This window comes from Anabrus simplex, chromosome 14 (genome assembly GCF_040414725.1).
Source record: "Anabrus simplex isolate iqAnaSimp1 chromosome 14, ASM4041472v1, whole genome shotgun sequence".
Taxonomy (NCBI): Eukaryota; Metazoa; Arthropoda; class Insecta; order Orthoptera; family Tettigoniidae; genus Anabrus; species Anabrus simplex.
Window position 1 is genome coordinate 21,009,766 of NC_090278.1, and position 23,844 is coordinate 21,033,609.

Genomic DNA, 23,844 nt, shown 5'->3' on the forward strand with positions numbered 1-23,844 from the left:
AATTCCAAAGCCTGGATCCGGTTACAATGAAATATTTATTATACACAGAAGAGTGGTGATGAGGAATAGCTAAAGTGGAGCCCGAGCGAGTGTTACGATTATGGAAGGAAGAGAGGAAGTGAAGTTTAGATGAAATATACAGGGGGGAGTTACTATGCAGGAGTTTGTGTATTAAGACAAATATACACTGACTGACAGTGACAATGCAACACCAAGGAGGAGTGGTTCGAAAGGGATGAAAGTTGGGGAAAAACAGAGACGGCACGGATGAATAATTGATGTTTATTTCAAACCGATATGCAGGTTACACAATGCGCACGGCATCGACTCAGTAGGATGTAGGACCACCGCGAGCGGCGATGCACGCAGAAACACGTCGAGGTACAGAGTCAATAAGAGTGCGGATGGTGTCCTGAGGGATGGTTCTCCATTCTCTGTCAACCATTTGCCACAGTTGGTCGTCCGTACGAGGCTGGGGCAGAGTTTGCAAACGGCGTCCAATGAGATCCCACACGTGTTCGATTGGTGAGAGATCCGGAGAGTACGCTGGCCACGGAAGCATCTGTACACCTCGTAGAGCCTGTTGGGACATGCGAGCAGTGTGTGGGCGGGCATTATCCTGCTGAAACAGAGCATTGGGCAGCCCCTGAAGGTACGGGAGTGCCACCGGCCGCAGCACATGCTGCACGTAGCGGTGGGCATTTAACGTGCCTTGAATACGCACTAGAGGTGACGTGGAATCATACGCAATAGCGCCCCAAACCATGATGCCGCGTTGTCTAGCGGTAGGGCGCTCCACAGTTACTGCCGGATTTGACCTTTCTCCACGCCGACGCCACACTCGTCTGCGGTGACTATCACTGACAGAACAGAAGCGTGACTCATCGGAGAACACGACGTTCCGCCATTCCCTCATCCAAGTCGCTCTAGCCCGGCACCATGCCAGGCGTGCACGTCTATGGTGTGGAGTCAATGGTAGTCTTCTGAGCGGACGCCGGGAGTGCAGGCCTCCTTCAACCAATCGACGGGAAATTGTTCTGGTCGATATTGGAACAGTCAGGGTGTCTTGCACATGCTGACGAATGGCGGTTGACGTGGCGTGCGGGGCTGCCACCGCTTGGCGGCGGATGCGCCGATCCTCGCGTGCTGACGTCACTCGAGCTGCGCCTGGACCCCTCGCACGTGCCACATGTCCCTGCGCCAACCATCTTCGCCACAGGCGCTGCACCGTGGACACATCCCTATGGGTATCGGCTGCGATTTGACGAAGCGACCAACCTGCCCTTCTCAGCCCGATCACCATACCCCTCGTAAAGTCGTCTGTCTGCTGGAAATGCCTCCGTTGACGGCGGCCTGGCATTCTTAGCTATACACGTGTCCTGTGGCACACGACAACACGTTCTACAATGACTGTCGGCTGAGAAATCACGGTACGAAGTGGGCCATTCGCCAACGCCGTGTCCCATTTATCGTTCGCTACGTGCGCAGCACAGCGGCGCATTTCACATCATGAGCATACCTCAGTGACGTCAGTCTACCCTGCAATTGGCATAAAGTTCTGACCACTCCTTCTTGGTGTTGCATTTGCTCTGTCAGTCAGTGTATGATATTCACGTCTCTTATCAGGTTTTAACCAGTGCAGTGCTTGATATTAAGGAGTAATATGCACATCATACCTTAGGTTAAAAATGAATCTAAGGCAACAATTCATAATACGCTGCAGTTTCCTAGTTTGTTCTTTAGTAGCGTCTACCAAGATAACATCACAGTAGTCAAGGATAGGAAGAATTAGGGTCTGTGTTAATCTTTGCCGCATGTTTAGTGGTATAATATCTTTGTTTAATTTCAGTGGGTGTAGAGTAGCAAACACCTTATGACTTATGTTTTTGATATGTTCTGTCCAATTTAGAGTTTCAGTCATAGTCGCCCCAAGATTTCTCACTGTTTTACTGTACGGAATTGTGCTATTATCTATTTGTAAAGGAAGAATGATCGAATCATTGATCTTGTGTAGGAGCTTCTGGGAATCGACAATGATAGCTTGCGATTTTGATGGATTTATGAGAAGTTTGTTTGCGGGAGCATATTCACTGAGTTTTTTCATGTCATCATTTATGCATTTTACTGCTTTTGGTAATTCGCTTAAGCTGCAATGGTAGTAAATTTGGAGATCATCAGCATATAGGTGATAATTACACGTTTTTAGAGAAGATGAAATGTCATTGATATACAATGTAAAAAGCAACGGTCCTAAAATACTACCTTGTGGCGTGCCAACTTTCCTTGTACGCCATTCTGAATTTCTTTCGCGAGTTATCACCCGCTGCCTCCGATCTTTCAAATATGACGTAAAAAACTCCAGTACTAAATGGTCAAACAAGTAAGATTCCATTTTCTTAATTAGTAGCTGTAAGTCTATTGTATCAAATGCGCCACTGAAATCCAGTAGTGTTAGTACTGTAAGTTGTCGTTGTTCCATAGCTAGTCTGATGTCTTCTGTCACTTTAAGGAGAGCCGTGGCAGTGCTGTACCCTTTCTTAAAGCCCGATTGTAATGGGTCAAGGAGAGAATAGTTATTTAAATATTTCAATACTTGCTCGTACACCAGTCTTTCCAAAGCCTTAGAAAGCGCTGGAAGAATAGAAACAGGGCGATAGTCAGAGGTCAGTTTAGGATCGTTTATCTTGGGCACTGGGATGACATTAGCTTGTTTCCAGAGTGCAGGGAAAGTTCCATTTCTAAGACAGTAATTGAATATATGTGTGATAATCGGGAGGATAGCGCCTATTATATTATGTATGAAATGTATAAGGATGTCATCTACTCCTACTGCCTTAGATTTAATAGAGTACAGTACTTTTTTAATTTGGTTGCTAGTGACCTCTTGGAATGAAAATTGAGGACGGTTAAGTGGAGGGATGGTTGGTTGATTCGTATTTAATTCTGCCTGATTGATTGGTTTAAACGTGATTCGTTCTTCAGAGAAATATGTAATAAGCTCGTCTAGGGGAACAGTTGGTTCACGTTGCTGTTGTTGGCCCTTTACAATACCAAGAGAGCGTAGTTCTTTCCAGGAATTCCTGGCATTCATTTTACCTGAAAGACAGTTTAAGTACTTAAATTTCTGATTTCTGATTTCTTGCTTAATTCTGTTCCTAAGTACCCGATAGTTTTCAAAATCGGATTCGTTACGGGTACGTTTGTACCGTCGGAACCATGAATCACGGCGAGCCATCAAATTCTTAATTTCGTCATTTAGCCATGGGCAGGGGGGGGAGACTCACTTTCACTTGTCGTTTGGGAGCGTGTTTTTCGTATAGACTAGTAATGAGGGAATTTAGTTTGTCTATTTTTGCGTCAATATCGTCTAGTAGTAGAATATCGTTCCATGGTAGGTTGTAGGCGTCATACTTCAGTTGATCTAAATTAATATCTCTTATATTCCTACAAGTGGTGAACTTAGGTTTGTATTTGGGTATGCGAAGAGAATAGGATAAATAAACTAGGTCGTGTGTTGAGATCGATGGAACAGGAATTTGGCCGTGATTTAAGGCTTTCTGGGGATTGTTTGTTATGATTAGATCGATTAGTGAGTGTGAAGTGTGATTATTGCTATATATATGGTTGGTAGGATTTAATGGGAGAATCGTAAGGTTACAGGAAAATAGTATATCAAGTAGTTTGTCCTTCTGAGCTGATTCTTTCAGTAAGTTTATATTTAAGTCTCCTAATAGTACGATATGTTCGTAAGTTGGTACTAGGTTGAATAAACAAGCTTCCAACTCCGTCATGTTCACTATATCTGGAGGTTTATAAACTACGGCGAAGAGGACTTTCGTCCCTTTAACGGTGATCTCCACGACCATGAACTCTGGTCCCGGTTGAGTGGCATTTTGTGATGTGCATATTACTCTACCTCTCAAGTCATTTCTGAATTAAAGGGCTACACCGCCACGTTTCCTACCATCCGTTCTATCCCAGCGGACGAGTTCGTAATTATTAATATTTACCATAGCGGAAGGGATAGTAGGCCTTAGCCAAGTTTCACTAATACAGAAAACATGTACGTCATTGTCGTTAACAATTGTACGTTCACATGGCAACATTGCAAACCATGTGGCGTAGAGGAGAGAGCCTGTCTCAACAAGACACTTGTTGCAACAGGGGGTTGCGGACCGGAGCCAGACTCAGGTAGCGGGCGTTGAGCTAACATTACAAGGGGATTATGTTTAACTTAGGTTCACAGAAACAATGGGTACTCACCTCTGCCTCCCGTTGACTGTTGCACACACACATTCACACTCACATTTCAAAAAAATATACACATAATTAACAGTATTTGAGGCAAATTTGAAACTCATGGTAAACAAGAGTCCTGTTACATATTTTAAAACTAGCCCTATTATAACACATTCACTCATTGTCACTGATTCTGTGCTCCGCTACGCTGCCTGATGAGAACGTTTAGGTCGCTAGGAGTGATCAGAGTGGTTTTCTTGCCGTCTGGTGTAATTACAGTCACACGTCCATCCTGTGTATACACATTCCGCAGTCCAAATGCATCGCGTGCCTTATTCAAAATCCCTTTTCTTGTTGCCGTGAGGGATTCCGTGACCATGATGTTTGTGCCCTTCAGTAGTCGCTTCGCCCGCCAGTCTTGGTCCCGCTGATGGTATCGCAGAAACTTCTCAATTATTGGCCTGTTCCCAGTGGCCACTACGTTGGCAGTCGTCCTGCGCTGGCCACCCAATCTATGACATCTATCGATACTGTCCATGCCAATATATATCTTGAGTCTGTTCTTAATGACGTCTATAACAGCCCCATAGGTGTCCTCTTCAGGTGATTCCTTAACCCCATGTATCAGTAGGCAATTTCGCCTACTGTACTGGGCTGCTTCATCAGCCATCTCCTCTTGTTTATCCATCCTTTGATGGATCTCCGCAATGGCCTGCTTCATGTCAGCTATCTCAGCACCCATGGAATCTCTGAAGTTCTTAAAGTCGGAGCTTAGGCTGGTAAGCAGCTCCTGGGGGTTGGCGGCACTGCTGTCTGCACTGCGGTCGGAAGCCGTCATGGCTTCCTCCAAGCGAGCTTGAAATTCAGCCATGCGGTTCTCGTACTGTGACAACCTCTTCTCGACGTCCATGAGAGTCATTTTGACCGTTTTAAATCAAAACGTGCACTTAGTGATGACGGCTGAACACATACAAGGAATCCCAGCTGCTAGTTTTCTTGATAATTAGGCAGGTAAGTGCGGAGCAAGTTTACACGTGATGGTCGTAGTCGCCATCAAATAAGATGGATCACCTGAAACTTGACGAAGAAACAAGCAGCAAGCGTAGAGCCGAGGAACAGGACGGACTCACACCCTTGGTTCCATTTTATTGGCGGTGGTGAATTACAATTTTTCACTTCTGAGAAAACAATGTTTCAACTTTCACTTTACGTAGCTTCAAAACTGTAAGAGGAATATACACGCTACTGTAGACTTAGTTTAAGCGTGCTAAGTACAGCCGAAGGTGAATAATGCTGTAAAATAAACGAGAACACTTTGGAGTCTGAAAATTCTTTTCGAGTTCCCGCCTGTGTTGTTTGAATTGTTCCTACTGTACATTCACAACTAGTGGCAAGAAATATTCATTTCAGTCCTCAGAACTGCCCAGTATCGTTATACAGAGCAGAACCATGCACACTATTAAAGAATGCCCAAATACATCATCTCGTTGAGGTTCATATTCTGCTGGGTTTTTGTAATTCTTGTGTAACAGGACACAATAGGCTATGTTAGAGAACAATCTTGAAATATGACCACCAATAAAAATGTTGCTTATGAATACTTTTCACATACCAAATGAATATTACTATTTTTTAATGGAGTTTAATTTAGCTTTGTTCTCCCGAAACTTATCTTGTGCAGAGGCACTCGCGAACCAGCAACGTGACAAGGCTTTTGTGTATTATTTTTGGGACCGTGGTTTGGTGTATTAACAGAGGTGAAAGAAGGTGCGGGGGTGAACAGGTCTCAGGCTACGAAATTAAAGTTAATTTAAAATTTAACAAGGTTATATTTTCTTTGCAAAATCAAGAAATAACAAGAATGGCAGGTACAGAGTAGCAAGGCTACAAAAGTACAATTACAGTATTTACAGGATTTGGGCTTCGAGCCCCGAACTCGCAATTCTTGGGCAATTAGCCCAACTACCCCAAAACAAGTTTTAACAGAGGGGCAGAAAACCCCATTCATGCCCAGGAGCACTTGCTCCAAATTACACAGAAAAGCCTCCTCGAGGCATACAACACTCAATTTTCAAGAAAGAGCCACTCGCTCTCAAACTTTAAGCCTATCAAAGGCCACACCAAACTCGACGTTCAAGCTGTCCTCTAGGGACATAGACACAGGGGTAAAATACCCAACCTACTGAGGCCTATTAATAAAGGAAAGGTTAATTACATGGCCTCTAAAATACCAATTTGAGAGGAGGCGATCTGCACTCCTAATACATTTTGAGTAAAACCTAATTGGCACTAGGCCGTTAATGCGAGGGCTAATCCCATACTAAAGAGGTTACTTACAGAAGGAAACAATTTACATTACGTTAAGGAAGAAACGGTTGAGAAAAATAAGTTCACCTCAAAGCAATATGAGTGGGAGCTCGAGAGGGTTAAACACTCTCTATCCCAATATGTAGCTTAAAAGAGAATAGATACTAAGAGTCTTTACATTTTAGGGAAAAGTTACATGGTGGAAAAGCTTCGGACCCGCCCCGAGAGTTAAACTGCTGAGCTAGCAAGAAAAGAAGTTATTAAACGGCCTTTACCTTATGGATGAACTGCTGCCCGAAGAAAGAGGCGCTTCCCGCCCCCTGCTATGTACTTTACACACTGAAATATGTTACTGAAGTGGCTAGCAGTTTATATACTCTCGCGGAAAGTTCGAGGCGTTTTTTGGAATGAGAACACCCTCCCACAAAAACTTTATTGGCTAGGGTTAAGCAATATATCCCCTTTGGGGAAGATACACCTGATTGGTCATAAATTAATTAAAGAAATTCGGGATTGGCTAAATTCAAAACAGGGGGAAAGAAGGGGTTATACAGCCAACTTAAACAATAACAGAAAGAAATTTAACAAGAAACAAACTTTTGAAATAAAAATTTCTCCAAAAAAAACTGTTCTTTCACTTCGCACTAGGGTGCACCATTGTAGTTCTTCAGTAGTGTCCTCTAGAAGAGAATGTTCACACTTGTTACTACAGGCAAAACAAAAACACATCGAAAACGACCTAGTTCAGAAACTTCAAAATTTCCAAGTAGTGACATCTTCTGAGAAACTTGAAAATTAACCCATTAGATAAAGTTCAGACTTCCTCTAGTAGGGGAGTTTCAACAGGCGCAAAGTTTGAATTAGCGGCGTGGAGGTGTACCGCCCGGTACAGACCTCCCCCCCCCCCCAAAGTCCCTCCAGGGGTGACACATGAAATTTGTTTGAAAACAACGTCCAAGTTATGATGTTGATATGGAGATTAATTGCAGAAGTATTTATAAAACTTTTGTAAATTTGGTCTGATCCAGTTTTCAGAATTCATTATAGTAACTGTTGAAGTAATGTCTTTATGTTTGTAGAAGTTGAATTCAGAAGGAAAATTAGTTTTTAAGGTTGAGGAAACATTTTCTAAGTCCACCAGGTATTGCAGTAAAATCCAAGAAAAGGTAGTAATGTTGAACTGGAATGTCCATATAGCTGGATATGTACTTTAAACGTTGATAATTTTGGCGGCCAGACCAGCCACCGCTGCTTGAGTTCAGAGGAGGCCGCACGGACCCCTCAAGTACCCTGAGATACCGCTCGCACGCACTATGAGAGGAGTAGTGGAGTTGAAGCACGCCGCGCCCGCGGCGAACATGCATGTCGCGGGCCAGTTACAGGTTGTGCGCCGCACATCAGCCTTGGCCGGGAGGAGGACTCCGGCTCGCCGTACACAGGTTGGCCTCACTGGGGAAGGGCGGGCCCGTACCCTGCCTCAGGAGCGGTACGGCGCCGCGCTGCTGCGGGGGCACTGAAACATTAAGGCTAGGCGGCAGAATTTTGTTGGACCATCATCTTTTTGAGGGCACAGGCTTTGTGGAGAGGTTGAGGGGCCAGCGGCGTGCAGATATTCATGGCATTTATAAGCCACTGTGTGTTGTGGAGCAGGAGACGGGAGCGTGGTAATGGCCGTGGCAAGGACAGGATGGCAGTTTAACAGTGCGGGGAAGGTTTACAATAAATGTTTACATATTAAGAACGTTATAGAAAGGGCAGAAGGCCTTAAAAGTGAAACCCCTAAAAAAATATAACCTTCATATTTCTTTCAAAATTATATGAGGCAAGTTAACACAGAAATTACACCGGTTTCACCTGTGACAGGTGAACCCTAAATATCCTCTCGGTGGCTGGATTGCTTAGCAATAAGGTAACGGGGGTAAGGAAATCGAGAATGATACACGGCCCATGAAATCTGGGGGCAAGCTTGCCCGCGGGAACAAAATGTTTGACCATCACCTGGTCACCTATCTTCAAATTGGTGGGTCTCCGTCCACGATCATATTTTTCCCTAACTTTTTCATGAGACACCTTACGATTGGCTTTAGCCTTCTTCCAAAGATCTTTAATGTTATCTGGGTCTATTGTCTCAGGTAGAATGTCACTCAGAGACCAGAGGTTAGAGAGCGGCGTGTTGGGAACAAACTTGAACATCAGCGAAGCTGGCGTAAACTTATGAGATTCATGAACCGCCGAGTTCAAAGCAAAAGCTAACCAATGCAGGGACGTGTCCCACCTGGAATGATCTTCATGATGATAGGCAATAAGCGCGGACCTGAGATTACGATTAACCCGTTCAGCCAGAGATGGTTGAGGGTATTAAGCAGAAGTTGTCACATGAGAGATGGACAGATCAAAGCAGAATTTACGAAATAAATTAGATGTAAAAGCCTTAGCATTATCAGACACAATATATTGACACGGACCAAAAGAAGCGAAAATTGAATTTAGGCAAGTAATGGTGGACTGAGCGGTAGCCAGCTTAGTCGGAAATAACCAGGAAAATCTTGTAAAACCATCTACACATACCAAGATGAACTTGTTGGCATTTCCCTTCGACTGGGGAAAGGCTCCTACATAATCAATATACAGGCGTTCCATAGGGCGCGACGCTTGGTGAGAAGACAACAGGCCTACCTTGGTTGACATGGTGGGTTTACTAAGCAAGCAGGATGTACAAGCCTTTACTAGTTCACGGATTTCACCGTACATACCCTTCCAGATGAACCTTTCACGAATCTTCTCACGAGTTTTAAAGATTCCAAGATGCCCCCCTAATGGGGTCTCATGATAGTACTTGAAGATCATAGGTACAAGAACAGCTGGAACGACAACCTTCATCCTCTTGTCATGCCTCGAAGGGCAACATAGAACACAGTTCCTCAGTACATAAGGGACAATATGTTCCCCAGAAGAAAGGGTTTCCATTATCGGAGCCAGCGTCGGACTTCACGTTGGTATTTCTCGATATCCCTAAAGAGCATGGGAGCATCTGTTAAGATGGCATTAACATCAGATAGCATGGGCTCGGGAGGAGATGAACTATCGACCGGTTCATGGGTCTCAACGTCGTTGGAAAACATACGTCTGAGTCCATCAGCAACAACATTTTCGGTACCTCGGATATGCCTGACATCGAATTGGAAGGCAGAAATACGGATGGCCCAACGGGCTATACGACCAGTACGACGCGGCCTACCTAAGACCCAGCTTAAGGCTTGATTATCTGTCTCCACGTCGAATTTGACATGTTCCAGATAGAGACGGAACTTTTCTAAGGCAAATAAGACTGCCAAACCTTCGAGCTCATAGATGGAATACTTGGCTTCTTGAGCCGACAAGGTCCTAGATGCATAGGCGATGGGTCGCCTCCCTAGTTCAGTCTCTTGAAGAAGGACTGCAGCTACCGCCGACGACGACGCGTCGGTTTGGACGATGATTTTCTTTGAGAAATCAGGCATAGCAAGGACAGGGGCATTACAGAGAGCTAATTTAAGATCTTCAAAAGCGGCTTGTTGAGAAGGTCCCCACTCGAATTTGATGCCTTTCTTACGAAGAAGGTTCAAGGGCGCCGCTCTATTAGCGAAGTTAGGAATAAACTTCCTGAAGAAATTCACCATACCAATGAACCTGGCGATACCTTTGATGTCCTTGGGGGGTTTAAAATCACGGATGGCCTGTGTTCTAGAATGATCGACTGCAACACCATCAGGTGACACAATATGCTCTAGGAATGACATGGAGGGCTTAGCGAAGGCAACCTTGGACAACTTAACAGTTAACCCAGCCTTACGAAGGCGATTAAGAACTTCTCGCAGATGATCTAGATGTTCTTCAAAGGTCTCCGAAAATACGACGACATCATCCAGGTAGTGATACAAGTACTCAAATTTGATGTCGGAGAAGACCCTATCTAGCAGCCTAGTGAGTACAGCTGCTCCCGTGGGGAGCCCGAAAGGCACGCGGTTGTATTCATACAAATTCCAATCCGTGGCAAACGCTGTAAGATGTTTAGACTCTTCGGCAAGGGGAATTTGATTGTAGGCCTGATTCAAATCCAAGATGGTGAAGAACTTGGCCTTACGGAACCATGAAAAACAAGAATGAAGGTCGGGAAGGGGCACAGATTGTAACACCACCTTCCGATTGAGAGCCCTATAATCAATGACAGGCCTGAAGCCCCCTTGGGGTTTCGGGACTAGAAAAATAGGCGAAGAATACGCCGACTTAGAGGGCCTAATAATACCATCCTTCAACATCTGATCGATGATTTCTTTCAGAGCCTTCATTTTAGGTGGAGATAGCCTATAAGGTGGAAAACGGACCGGAATCGAATCCGTGACCTCAATTTTGTATTCAATAAGGTCAGTAACACCAAGAGTATCAGAGAACACCTCTGGAAATGACTGACACAATTTACGAATACTATCAGCCTGCTCCTCAGGTAGATGTCTAAGGTCTAACAACATCTCATCCTGGGTAGGCGAAATAGATGAACATGATGCAGAATTACATTTCAATAATGGGATTTTACAATTAGACGCAAATTTGAAAGTGCACGACCTACTCTGAAGATCGAGCACAAGACCAGTGTGAGAAATGAAGTCAGCTCCCAATATAATGGGGCAAGACAAGTGCTTGGCCACAAACAATTTGATATTCCATGTAAATTTAAAAATACGAATTTTGACATGTAAAGAACCTAGAATTTCTAATGGAGATGAATTAGCCGAAACATATTGGATCGCAGACAAACAATAGTCGGGAAGCTTACAAACAGATTTCAATTTTGAATACCATTCAGCCGAAATAATAGAACAAACACTGCCTGAATCTAATAGAGCTGTTATAGGCTCATTATTTAACTCAATTTTGAGAAAAGGCACCGGTGCGGGGGTATCCGCCGCAATCCTAAGACATTCTTTGGGGCATTCAAAATATGAATTTGAAGACTGAACTTTCCCTGAATTTTCGACCTGTTTACCAGGGGCTGAGCCTCGGAAAGATGGATTAGTCGACTCAGCCGAAGCCACTAGTCACTTTTTATTATTGGCATTGGTGGAATTTGCACCAGAGGTTGAGCAGGAGGGGGTGCTATTTGAATTTGGGCAATTCTTGGCGATATGTGAGAAAGCCCCACATTTAAAACAGCCTTGTGATGAACCAGCTCCATTATTTGCCCTACTAGATTTGATCAATGGACACTTGTTCCGAAGATGGTCAGGCGACCCGCAAGCATAGCATATACGAGGTGTGACTGGTCGGCGAGGTGGAGGCCGAGGATTACCAAAAGAAGGAGGGGGTTCTTTCGCGACACGCAAGGAATCGGCGTATCTAACTCCTTCCGCTGAGACGGCCAATGCTTCAAGTTCAGAGAAGGTTTGCGGGCACGCCGCGAAACATAAATATGACCTATAGGATGGTGAGATACCTTCCACAATAGCTTGTACAATCTGATCCTCAGGAAAGTGAAGAGCAAACACCCTAGTATAGAACTTAATATCTTGGATGAAGTCTGCCAAGTTTTCATCCAAGCGCTGTACACGATAATAGTACTTCCGAATAAGGGAGAACCTTGCCCTAGCCGGGATGAAGTTAGCTAGCAAGTGGCCGTGGAAGTCCTCGATAGATGATTGCTCGGCAATGGCTCTTACTATTTTGTCTGAGAGAATACCAATTGCATAGGGATAGATGATTTGCAAAATCTGACATGGAGAAAGAGAAAAAACAAGAGCATGGTCCTGGAACTCAACTAAAAACCTTAAAAAAGAAATAACTTCACTGGTGGTATTAACAGAAAACTTAGAGATACCTCTAAGCAACATTGCTAATGGATGAGGCAAGCTGCTGAACCCCGGTGACATAGTAGGTAAAGGTTTAAGTGGCAAAGACGTTAATTCAGAACGTACATTATTCAACGAGGTTCGGCGTTCAGACTCGTTGTTCAATGGGGCAGAGGTTGTTTGAGCTGCAACGGTTTTCCTATTGACGTCTCCCTTAGGAGGCTCTTCCTCGCTACCTACATTCACCGTGACGGGTTGATCAGTTTTGGGAGGAACCTCCCCAGTTAACAATTGGGTAACCTTACTGGACAATTCAGAAAGATCTTCAAGAACCATACTAGCTTCCTTCCTCTGAACGTCATTCAACTTCAGAGACAACAGATCGTTAACCCTATTTGAAAAATGAAATAGCCTGGCTTGCACACGCTTAATTTGATTAGGAGAAAGATCATTTTCTTCAAAAAAACTAACTACAGATGCTAGCTCAGTATTATTGTCAGTGATCGTGGAAAGAGAGTCGTCAATTTCTTTCTCTCCCAAAGTGGGGATGGAAATGGGCAAATCAAGGGACTCTCTAAGCTTATTTGTGTCTAGCGCAACCGTGCCTCCAGATTGCACATTTCTAATAGTTAACTCATAGATCACCTCCTCATGGCGCAAATAATTAAGATGGAGAACATCGCGAGGGCCGGGCATGATGACAGAACAATTTTGAAAAAGAAAAATCAAAAATTTCCAGCAACAGAGAAAATTGTTAGAGTTCGGATCAAAACAATGTTTAGCCGTCAAAAGGGGCTAAATTGAGACCCATTCAACCACGCTCTGCTACCACTTGGGACCGTGGTTTGGTGGATTAGCAGAGGTGAAAGAAGGTGCGGGGGTGAACAGGTCTCAGGCTACGAAATTAAAGTTAATTTAAAATTTAACAAGGTTATATTTTCTTTGCAAAATCAAGAAATAACAAGAATGGCAGGTACAGAGTAGCAAGGCTACAAAAGTACAATTACAGTATTTACAGGATTTGGGCTTCGAGCCCCGAACTCGCAATTCTTGGGCAATTAGCCCAACTTTACCCCAAAACAAGTTTTAACAGAGGGGCAGAAAACCCCATTCATGCCCAGGAGCACTTGCTCCAAATTACACAGAAAAGCCTCCTCGAGGCATACAACACTCAATTTTCAAGAAAGAGCCACTCGCTCTCAAACTTTAAGCCTATCAAAGGCCACACCAAACTCGACGTTCAAGCTGTCCTCTAGGGACATAGACACAGGGGTAAAATACCCAACCTACTGAGGCCTATTAATAAAGGAAAGGTTAATTACATGGCCTCTAAAATACCAATTTGAGAGGAGGCGATCTGCACTCCTAATACATTTTGAGTAAAACCTAATTGGCACTAGGCCGTTAATGCGAGGGCTAATCCCATACTAAAGAGGTGACTTACAGAAGGAAACAATTTACATTACGTTAAGGAAGAAACGGTTGAGAAAAATAAGTTCACCTCAAAACAATATGAGTGGGAGCTCGAGAGGGTTAAACACTCTCTATCCCAATATGTAGCTTAAAAGAGAATAGATACTAAGAGTCTTTACATTTTAGGGAAAAGTTACATGGTGGAAAAGCTTCGAACCCGCCCCGAGAGTTAAACTGCTGAGCTAGCAAGAAAAGAAGTTATTAAACGGCCTTTACCTTATGGATGAACTGCTGCCCGAAGAAAGAGGCGCTTCCCGCCCCCTGCTATGTACTTTACACACTGAAAGATGTTACTGAAGTGGCTAGCAGTTTATATACTCTCGCGGAAAGTTCGAGGCGTTTTTTGGAATGAGAACACCCTCCCACAAAAACTTTATTGGCTAGGGTTAAGCAATATATCCCCTTTGGGGAAGATACACCTGATTGGTCATAAATTAATTAAAGAAATTCGGGATTGGCTAAATTCAAAACAGGGGGAAAGAAGGGGTTATACAGCCAACTTAAACAATAACAGAAAGAAATTTAACAAGAAACAAACTTTTGAAATAAAAATTTCTCCAAAAAAAAAAAAACAGTTCTTTCACTTCGCACTAGGGTGCACCATTGTAGTTCTTCAGTAGTGTCCTCTAGAAGAGAATGTTCACACTTGTTACTACAGGCAAAACAAAAACACATCGAAAACGACCTAGTTCAGAAACTTCAAAATTTCCAAGTAGTGACATCTGAGAAACTTGAAAATTAACCCATTAGATAAAGTTCAGACTTCCTCCAGTAGGGGAGTTTCAACAGGCGCAAAGTTTGAATTAGCGGCGTGGAGGTGTACCGCCCGGTACAATTTTATATCTCACCTCTGGCACTGTGTTATCCAGACTCTCATTTCAGCAGTTTACAAATATCATGCAGCAACTTAAATGACTTCGTTCAAAATGTCTAATAGGTTTGTCGAGTCAATTTCGTACTGAATTACATAAGAACAGGTTTTAAGATTTATAACATTTCCTAATTGCTGACTTGTGGAAGGACACATGTTCCTGAGCTTACCAATAAGTGATGGGGTTACCTTCCACATGTGGAGAGAGATATCGCCCTGAGCTAAACAATTAGTGATGAGGTTACCTTCCGTTTGTGGAGAGACACATCGCCATAAGGTAAATAATTAGTGATGAGGTTAACGTCTGTTTGTATGGGAACACATGGCCCTGAGCTGACTACTTTATGCCTTTCCTCCGTGGTCTTCATATTTATAGACTTAATCAGGGTGAAAATAAATGGATTGATCTGATCCACGAACCTGCTACGCAGGGGGAGAGGTGATACTCCCACGTGGCGCGTCCCAGGTGGCGGATAGGGGGGTCCTAACCGGCTTGCCGGCGGACTTGAGGGAAATAAAATACCTCTCGCGGACCAAACACACTACCCCCTGCGGGTGGGGGCCGCACATGTAGAATACACCCGCTGAATCCCCTGCCTGTCGTAAGAGGCGACTAAAAGGGGCGACCAAGGGCTGACTGAATTAGAACCATGAAACTCATTTTGAATCGTACCATCACGCGGGGAACACCATAGGTTTCCTGTACTTGCGAGTCGTACCACTAAATTCGGTACGAAATAGGTTTGTGATTAGTAGCAGTAAAAGCCTGGCCTGGTGGATTCCAGTACCCGTGCGTCGTACCCATATGTGCAACACCGCGGGTCTGGGCGTAGCCTGTGAGTTGTACCACTATATGAGCAGCACCGTGGGTCTGCGTTGCCTGTGATTAGTACCCACTATGTGAGGAACACCACGGGAATACCGGCGCCCGTGTTTAATACACCTAGGTGGGGAACCTTCTCGGTTTGCGTTGACTCTGAGTTGGGCCATTGTGTGACACACACCATAGGTCTGCGTTACTTGTACGTATTGCAATACTTGTGAGTAGTACCATCTTTTGTGGAACACCGTGAGTCTTCGCTACTTCTGATTAATACCCCAGCATGACACATACCATGGTTCTATTTTACTCGCGACATATACCATTCTGTGGGGCCTTAGACGTAGATTTTGCACCCCCTTTAGACACCAAGCATCATTGTGCTTTATAAGTGGTTCCTTGGTCGGTAATACTGTTATTTTCGATCTGTATTGCGTCCGATCCAATGGTTTTTGTTTGTTTGTTTGTTTGTTTGTTTTGTGTTTTGTTGAGTTCCTGTCCATCCATTCATTCTTCATGCCATATTTTATTTTTATTTTGGTCAGTGGATGCCTTTGCAATTTTTGTTCTTTCATTTCGTACCATTAGGGGCCGATGACCTTTGATGTTAGGCCCGTTAATTTATATAAAAAAATGATTGATCTGATCGTCTGCTATCTATGATGGATGTAAGCAGAAATATGAATTGCGAAATTCCATTCAGCCTAGAATACCGTGACGCACTCCTCTGTTGTTGGTACCCATATAATTTCACTGATTATACAAACTGTATCTCCCGATTAATACAGATAATCCTGAAAGTTTTCTTTTGTTGAGTTATGTGTTGGAACGTATTAAGTTGAATGCTTTAATTGCCCGTTCTTCCATTGTATAGGGGGTTTAATAACATTGAGCATTTGAGATTTCAGTAGAAGTTATACTCTTATAAGTATGTTCCTCTGGGTTGTTTGCATTGGCAAATATTACATATGAATGACTTGGTAGTTGAAGTATACTTGTAAGAAAGGGTTTAATGAATTTTATACCTTCGATGGCTATATGGTGATTTCTTCTTAGTTCTTCAAATATGACTGCACCCCCAATCTTTATATTTAATAGGTGAAATTGGATTATTTAATAGATTGGTTGCATGATCATGAATAACTGTAGTAGCATTGATCTTGTTGTCATTTTTAGAGCAGTACACACATTGTATTTATATGCTTATAGCCAACATTGTATGTTAAATTCTGAAATTTATTCGTGTTTTAGAGAATACTAGCAAATGTAGCCATGCTTTGCTGTGGTATTCTACGTTGTATATGGATATCGAAGTAAATTACTGCACATGAAGTGAATAAGATTTTTAAATTGCATGTCTATTGGTGTTATCCGAGGAACAGCATAGGGAGGTCCGCAGACGCTGTTTCCAATGTTAAGTGCGAGTTGCGGAGTTGTGATAATAACGACAGTTACACTTGTGTTAGTCCTGCCTCGTGGAAGGGTCCAGTGTTGTGATATGTTGTCTCCAGTTAGATCGGTCTCAGACCGTGTCTGTATGTAGTTTCACAGCTTTCGGGTCGTTGAGCACTGTATCTGTCGTTCGCTTTCTTGTTCATACCTTGTGCCTCTTACTGCTTACTTCCTGTGTATATGCTGACATTCACAATATATTATACTCTGTATGCAACAATTGCCCAAACCAGCACAAACGGCGTTTCTCAATTTTCTTCTGGATTGGTGCAATGCCAAGACATTTCCGAATAACATCTTTTGTAATGTCAGCCACTCTAGTTATGCCAACCTTCCACCTAAGTATCTCTGTACCCATGACGCATAGTTGACATTCTACCTCCTTTGTAGCTGGCCAGCATTCATTGCTGTGGAAAACGACAGGACAGATAACAGTTCGGTAGATAGTTGATTTCAGATTGTTCTTCATCCCACGATCGCAAGGGTGCCCTTTGTCTTTCTCCACATCAGCCAGGCTTTGTGTAATCTTAAATTGACTTCATCACCAAGTCGGCCATCATCAGAGATTGTGGAGCCAAGATACTTAAATTTCACTACTCGTGCTAAATTTTCACCGCCAACATCCATGGTTCCAAATTCTCGACGATGTAATGTCATGTATTCTGTCTTATTTTTTTGTTGAGGCGTGGGACGTATAGTGCTAGTCGATTGTACCAGTCTTCTGTTTGGCGATGCAGATCAAGCTTATTCGTTACAGCCAAAATGACATCATTAGCATAGACACGTGTCCATGGTATTGGCTTGTGCAGGTCTGATATATTGTTGTCCACCACAAGAATGAACAGCAGCGGTAATACGACAGGGCCTTGGTGGACTCCTACAGTTATGCGGAAGTCATCAAATGCTCCTGTGGCAGCTTGAACATAAATCCCTCGTTCTACGTAGAGCAATTGTACCCTCTCAACAAGGTGCTTTGGAATGCCACTTTCTTGTAGCGCTGACCAGATATGTCACGAGGTACCGATGGAGGGCTTTCTCACGGTCCAGAATATCGAGATGAAGCCTCTTATTCCTATTATCTTATTCTTTTTTCAGTGTCTCAACAAAACAGCCGTGCGATGTTAATTGCTCCGGTTGTGCCACAATTTAACAAAAATCCAGCTTGGCTAGTTGTAACTTTGGCTAAATCGCTAATCCTGTTGTCGAGGATTTGTTCGAAAACTGTCATTGCGTAGATCAGAAGTATGATCTGGCGGTAATTATAAAAATAGTCAGGGTTTCCCTTAATTTTGAGCGGAGGTGATTGGGACTGATAGATACGGAAATTCCAAGATTGAAATTTTGTTAAGGTAGTTCCGCCAGCGTTCTCGCGCTTCCCGCCGGTCGAGTAGTAAATCGTCTATTACGTTATTGATGCCGTAAAAACGTTTGAATTGTTCCGTTTCATGATGCCACGAATTGACTAGCTGTTAAATATCCCGCTCATATTCTCGTATGTCTAGTTTCACATATAGATCTGCATAGCTCTTTGGTTTTATTTTTGGCAGTGACCTCCTTCTCATTACTACTGGCTGCTTTGTAGGCATTCCAATGAGCCAGAAACGTGTGGAACAGCTGTTCCTTCAACGTTACTGCATCCTGAAGATTGTCACTCCGAAGCCACGTGTCATTGCCAATACGTCGTCGTCGCCCTCATTTAGTTGTTCCAAGAATATGGCATGTGGCGTGTAACAGTTTAGTCCGGCTCACATCAACTGTGGTGATTGGTGGCACTGTTATTTTTGCAACAACGTCGGCCTCTTTCAGACGCCACCATTTGTTCCATTTCGGTAGATTTCCTGTGAAGTTGTCTGCAACATCTCTGAGATTCTGTCGTCTCACAAGGATTTAGTCATTGTGAGTCGGATGGGAGCCACTGTAGTACCTGCCTAGGTATCACGCTTTTTGAACTGTTTGTTCGCGATGATCACTTTGTGCGTTATCGGGAATTTGTTGGTTGTCTTTATCGTTCTTCTCTCCATATCCATGACCGCAGTGGGCTCTGTGCTCTTCTTTCCTCCGTCTGACGTCCATTCATATCACAGGCAACAAGAAGATAGTCAACGGTTTTCCTGTAAAGCACTGCCCAGAAGGCATCTTTGGTTTGCGTGCGCAGGCCAGTTTGTGTAGCGTTGCACTGAACAATTTTATTTTCCTTCTATCCCGGACGTAGACATGTTACATCAAGCGAGTGTCATACATTTGCACCTCAGAGACTAAACACACATAATTTTGCTGATATAACAATGCCAACACAATTAATTTTCTTTAGTTTCCGTTGTACATCATTAAGTAACTGCACCCCATATTTTCTCCTGCACCGTACATATGCCATCTCTCTAGTGCTGTGGCTACTTCGTCCAGACGCAGTTCAGTGATGCGATACAAATGGGGCCTCTCGCTTGTTCAACCGTAACAGCCCATGCGACGGTAGCCCTTGCATAATTTTCACGCTGACTGGACGTCCCTTCCAGGGGACGCCCTGGGCTTGGTTCCGATTCCATGAGACGTATATCCATTATTCAGTTATTTCACGGCTCGCTTGTTATAAAGAGTTTTCGAGCTCATGACAGCAGGTAGTTATGTCGCGCCGGACATGAACAGACGCCTTTTGCAGCCCTCCTCCTCCGCTCGTTTCTGCATTAACTTCCAGAAAGGTAGAGTACCTCTTCTGCCAACTGCTCCGTACTGAACGTCTCCATCTCAGCCAAAGTTGCCATTAAGAAATTTGTGTGTGTTTGGTCTACGAGAGGAATTACATTTCGCTCAAGACTGCCGGCAGGCCGGTGGGGAACCCATATCAGTCACCTGGGACGAGCCATGTGTTATAGCAGTTTAAATGGTTCGTGGAGAATATTTATGAATACAAAATGAAATACCATTTTACTGAAAAACTAATTGAGAACCTGTTAAATCACTTGTTGCAAAAATCACGTAATCACGTAAAGAAGAATTGCCGCACAGTAATCAACATTTTGCTTGGCGTGATGTCACAATACGTACGACATGCAAACCAGTGTCGTGTTTTCTTCCCCGTGGTGTCTTGTGGTGGCAATATATATACCTTGTGTGATGATCAAGTGGTCTAGTCTGTATCGTCTGTAATCATTGACCCCCTTTTATTTGTCCACTTATTTTTTCCTAAGAGTGCAGTAACAACAAATGTTCGAGCCTCCCACTACTTTGCCTTTGAGGAAGTCATGCATTCCACCGGTACATTTGAATTCAGTGCACACATTATGAATTGGGAAGTTCCACTTCACGTTATGATGAATTTTCTCCTGTGGGATCGACTTTTCCAATGTGCCTGTTGCAGGCGAATCTCACCTTTAGCCAAGAAATTTGTATTTCCCGCTCGTCCTTCCTAGGATATTTAGAACCACCCTGAGGGGGAGACACATGCATAGACTTGGATGCCATTCAGCGATGTTATCATTCTACTAAAATAAAACATGGTCCATTAAGTTTTTGAAATAAAATGAATTTTATTATTTCCTTTACATGGCAGTAGTATCCACTACTGTTCCATTCAGTGCCCTATCATCTCAAATTCTGGTTCTAGCCTTGATTTTCATGTATCTCTTACGTGTAGTGTTAAGGGAACACTCGTAAGAATATTTAAGGACGTGATAGCTTGCATTTGGGTTCAGTTATTTCAGGATACCAGAACATTGTAATAAAACGCTACAACCTAAGCCATATTCCTTGTTGCCATCATATCTAAGACAGAAGTATCTGCAGGTGAAATGAAAGTATGAGTGTTGGGGAAAGAGCCATCATCTAGGTGTTACATTTCACCTTTTCGAGGATTTCGTCAGCTTTATTTGTATCTATATTGCATGCGGCCTCTGTTAGAGACAGCAATTAAGACGTAGATTGTTGTAATACGTGGTAGTAGTACGAACTTCTTAGCATAAACCTACCGTTCTACATTTACAGTGTGTCGGATCTTATTGCACAACAAAGCTATGTAATTAGAAATAACCACACTGTGATATAATAAAATGCTGCATTGCTATAATAACAATGTGCAAATACAATACGTATTTTTGCATGAAAGTAAATAATATTTATAAATGATTTGCCATAGTTCAGCAGACCCTGCTGACTGTCGGCAAACAATTTTCTCAACTTTATTAATGTCTACAAGACTGAGATTCTCTCAAACAACCGAAAAAAGGGTTTTTACAAAAATTATTACTCGCCAGCCAAACACCGCAGAGTGGTTGAACAAGATCAAATCTCCAAAGCATTGGAGGACAGACGTATACGGATTTCAGTACATAAATGTTTGCCGGATTAAAGAGCTTGTATTTCTCCTTTATTCTAGACCAATTCTGCTCATGCCTTCTTTAAATGACGTCTACGAGCTCGTACATTCCTATATCGTCAGAAGTTTCTTGCGCGTAATAATGTGACTCGAGAGAAAAAGCGCAACATGTCCTCGTAACAAGTGAGAGCTTTAAAAATTTACTACACTCTGAATTCGACCTCAGATGATGTTTAACCTCAAGAATGTAATGTTCATGTGAAATGACTTCTCTGCATGTGATATCAGTGAGTGGAATGTTCAGTAGCTTTTCCTTTGTGTGAGAGTGGTAGCGGAGTTGACTTTAAATAATTGGTAACGTCGTTTTCATTTTTTGACTCCAGATCGAGACCCGAGGTAAGCTGCACAGATCATCAACCTCCGGATGACGTTGGTGCTTGTTTCGGGCGCAACATCTGTGGCAAATCCTTCAGCAAGAAATTGAACCGAATAGTCCACGTGCAAACCCAAACGGGGTTGAAGCCACACTGTTGCAATGTCTGTGGTAAATCTTTCAATCAAAAATGTTTTCTGACAGATCACATGCAAATTCACTCGCAAGATATGCCACACTACTGCAATAAATGTGGCAAATCTTTCAGCACGAAATTCAACCTAACAGTCCACATGCGGATTCACACGAGCGCAAAGCCATACCGATGCAATGTCTGTGCTAAATCCTTCAAACGCAATATCGATTTAACAGTTCACATGCGGTCTCACACAGGCGAAAGGCCTCATTGTTGCATTGTATGTGGTAAATCCTTCATCTGCAATAGCGATTTAAGAGTTCACATGCGGATACACACAGAAGAGAGACCACATTGTTGCAATGTTTGTGGTAAGTCCTTTATCCGCAATGGCGACTTATCAGATCACACGAGGACTCACACGGGCGAGAAACCACATCGCTGCCATGTCTGTGGAAAATCCTTCAGCCGCAAAGCAAATCTGACAAGACACATGCGGATACACACAGACGAGAGACCATATTGTTGCAATGTTTGTGGTAAGTCCTTCATCCGCAATGGGGAATTAGCAGATCACACGAGAACTCACACGGGCGAGAAACCACATCGCTGCGATGTCTGTGGAAAATCCTTCAGCCGCAAAGTACATCTGACAAGACACGTGCAGTGTCACGCGGGCGAGAAACCAAAGTGTTGCAAAGTCTGTGGGAAATCATTCAACCAGAAATACCATTTAAATGTTCACATGTTTACTCATACGGGCGAGAAGCCGCACCGTTGCAATGTCTGTGGCCAATGTTTCAGCCAGAAAGGGAATTTAACAGTCCACCTGCGTAATCACACAGGTGTGAAGCCACACTGTTGCAGTATCTGTGGCAAGTCCTTTAACCAGAAAGTAGCTCTTACGGGTCATATGCACACACACACACGGGCGTGAAGCCATACTCGTGCAATGTCTGTGGTAAATGCCTCAGCCGTAAAGTCAGTCTGGCACGTCACATGCTGATTCACACAGGCGAGAAGCGACACTACAGCACTGTCTGGGTTAAATCATTCAGCCTCAATGTTGGTCTAACAGATCACTTGCGGAGTTACACGGGCGAGATGCCACAATGCTGCATTATCTATGGCAAATCCTTCAACCAGAAAGTCCATTTAAGAGTTCAAATGCTGACTCACACGGGCGACAAACCACCTTGCGCGATATCTATGGTGAATATTTCAGCCAGCAAGTACATCTAACAGTCCATATACGAACTCACACGTACGAGAACCACACTGCTGTGATGTCTGAGGCCACTCCTTCAGGCAGAAAGTCCGTTTAACAGATCATATGGAGCCTGACACCGGCGTAAAGCCAAGCTGCTGCAATATCTGTTGTAATCTGCTTCAGCCACAAAGTCAGCCTGACACGTCACATGTGCTCTCATACAGGAGAGAAGCCACACCGATATAATGTTTGTGGCAAATCCTTCAGCCAGGAAGTCCACCTAGCACGCCATTTGTGGACTCTCACGGGCGAAATGCCACACCGCTGCAGTATTTGTAGAAATCTCTTCACCGATAGCAGTCGCCTACAGACTTGAAGTCAAACCGCTTTAATGTCTCCGGCGTATCCTTCAGTTAGAAAATCCACCTTGCAACTACATGGGGACTCATACCGATGAGGCGCAAGGCAGTTGCAGTATCTGTAGCATGCTGTTCACTGCGGGAAATGCACTCCTGAAATACATGCGGACGCTTATCGACGAGAAACCATACTGATGAAATGTCTGTGGCAAATCCTTCAGCCAGAAAGTCAGTGTAACAGTTCACTTGAAAACGAACACAGGTGTGAACGCAAACGCGTGCTCAGTAATACTCTAAATTGTTCAGAGAATCATATAATATAATTCCTTAAACTGGGAGCTCGTTAAACTGGCTCACTCCCAGGTGGGGATTGATTTCCCTGATTGAAGAAAATACGTAACTACTTGCTCAAAAACAATCTTGGACTAAAATCAATAAGAAGGCCACTACGAAATATTTACTTGATTACAGTG

At 43.5% G+C, this 23,844-nt stretch overlaps 1 protein-coding gene across 1 annotated transcript in view; it reads left to right on the plus strand.

Moving 5' to 3' along the window:
• Window positions 1-21,441, plus strand: part of LOC136885506 (uncharacterized) — a 71,357-nt gene extending 49,916 nt beyond the window's left edge. The window contains exon 5 of the mRNA XM_068230264.1: window positions 21,354-21,441. Within this exon, the coding sequence (XP_068086365.1) occupies window positions 21,354-21,441 (88 nt within the window). The remainder of the gene's footprint in view (window positions 1-21,353) is intronic.
• The last annotated feature ends 2,403 nt before the right edge of the window (window positions 21,442-23,844 follow it).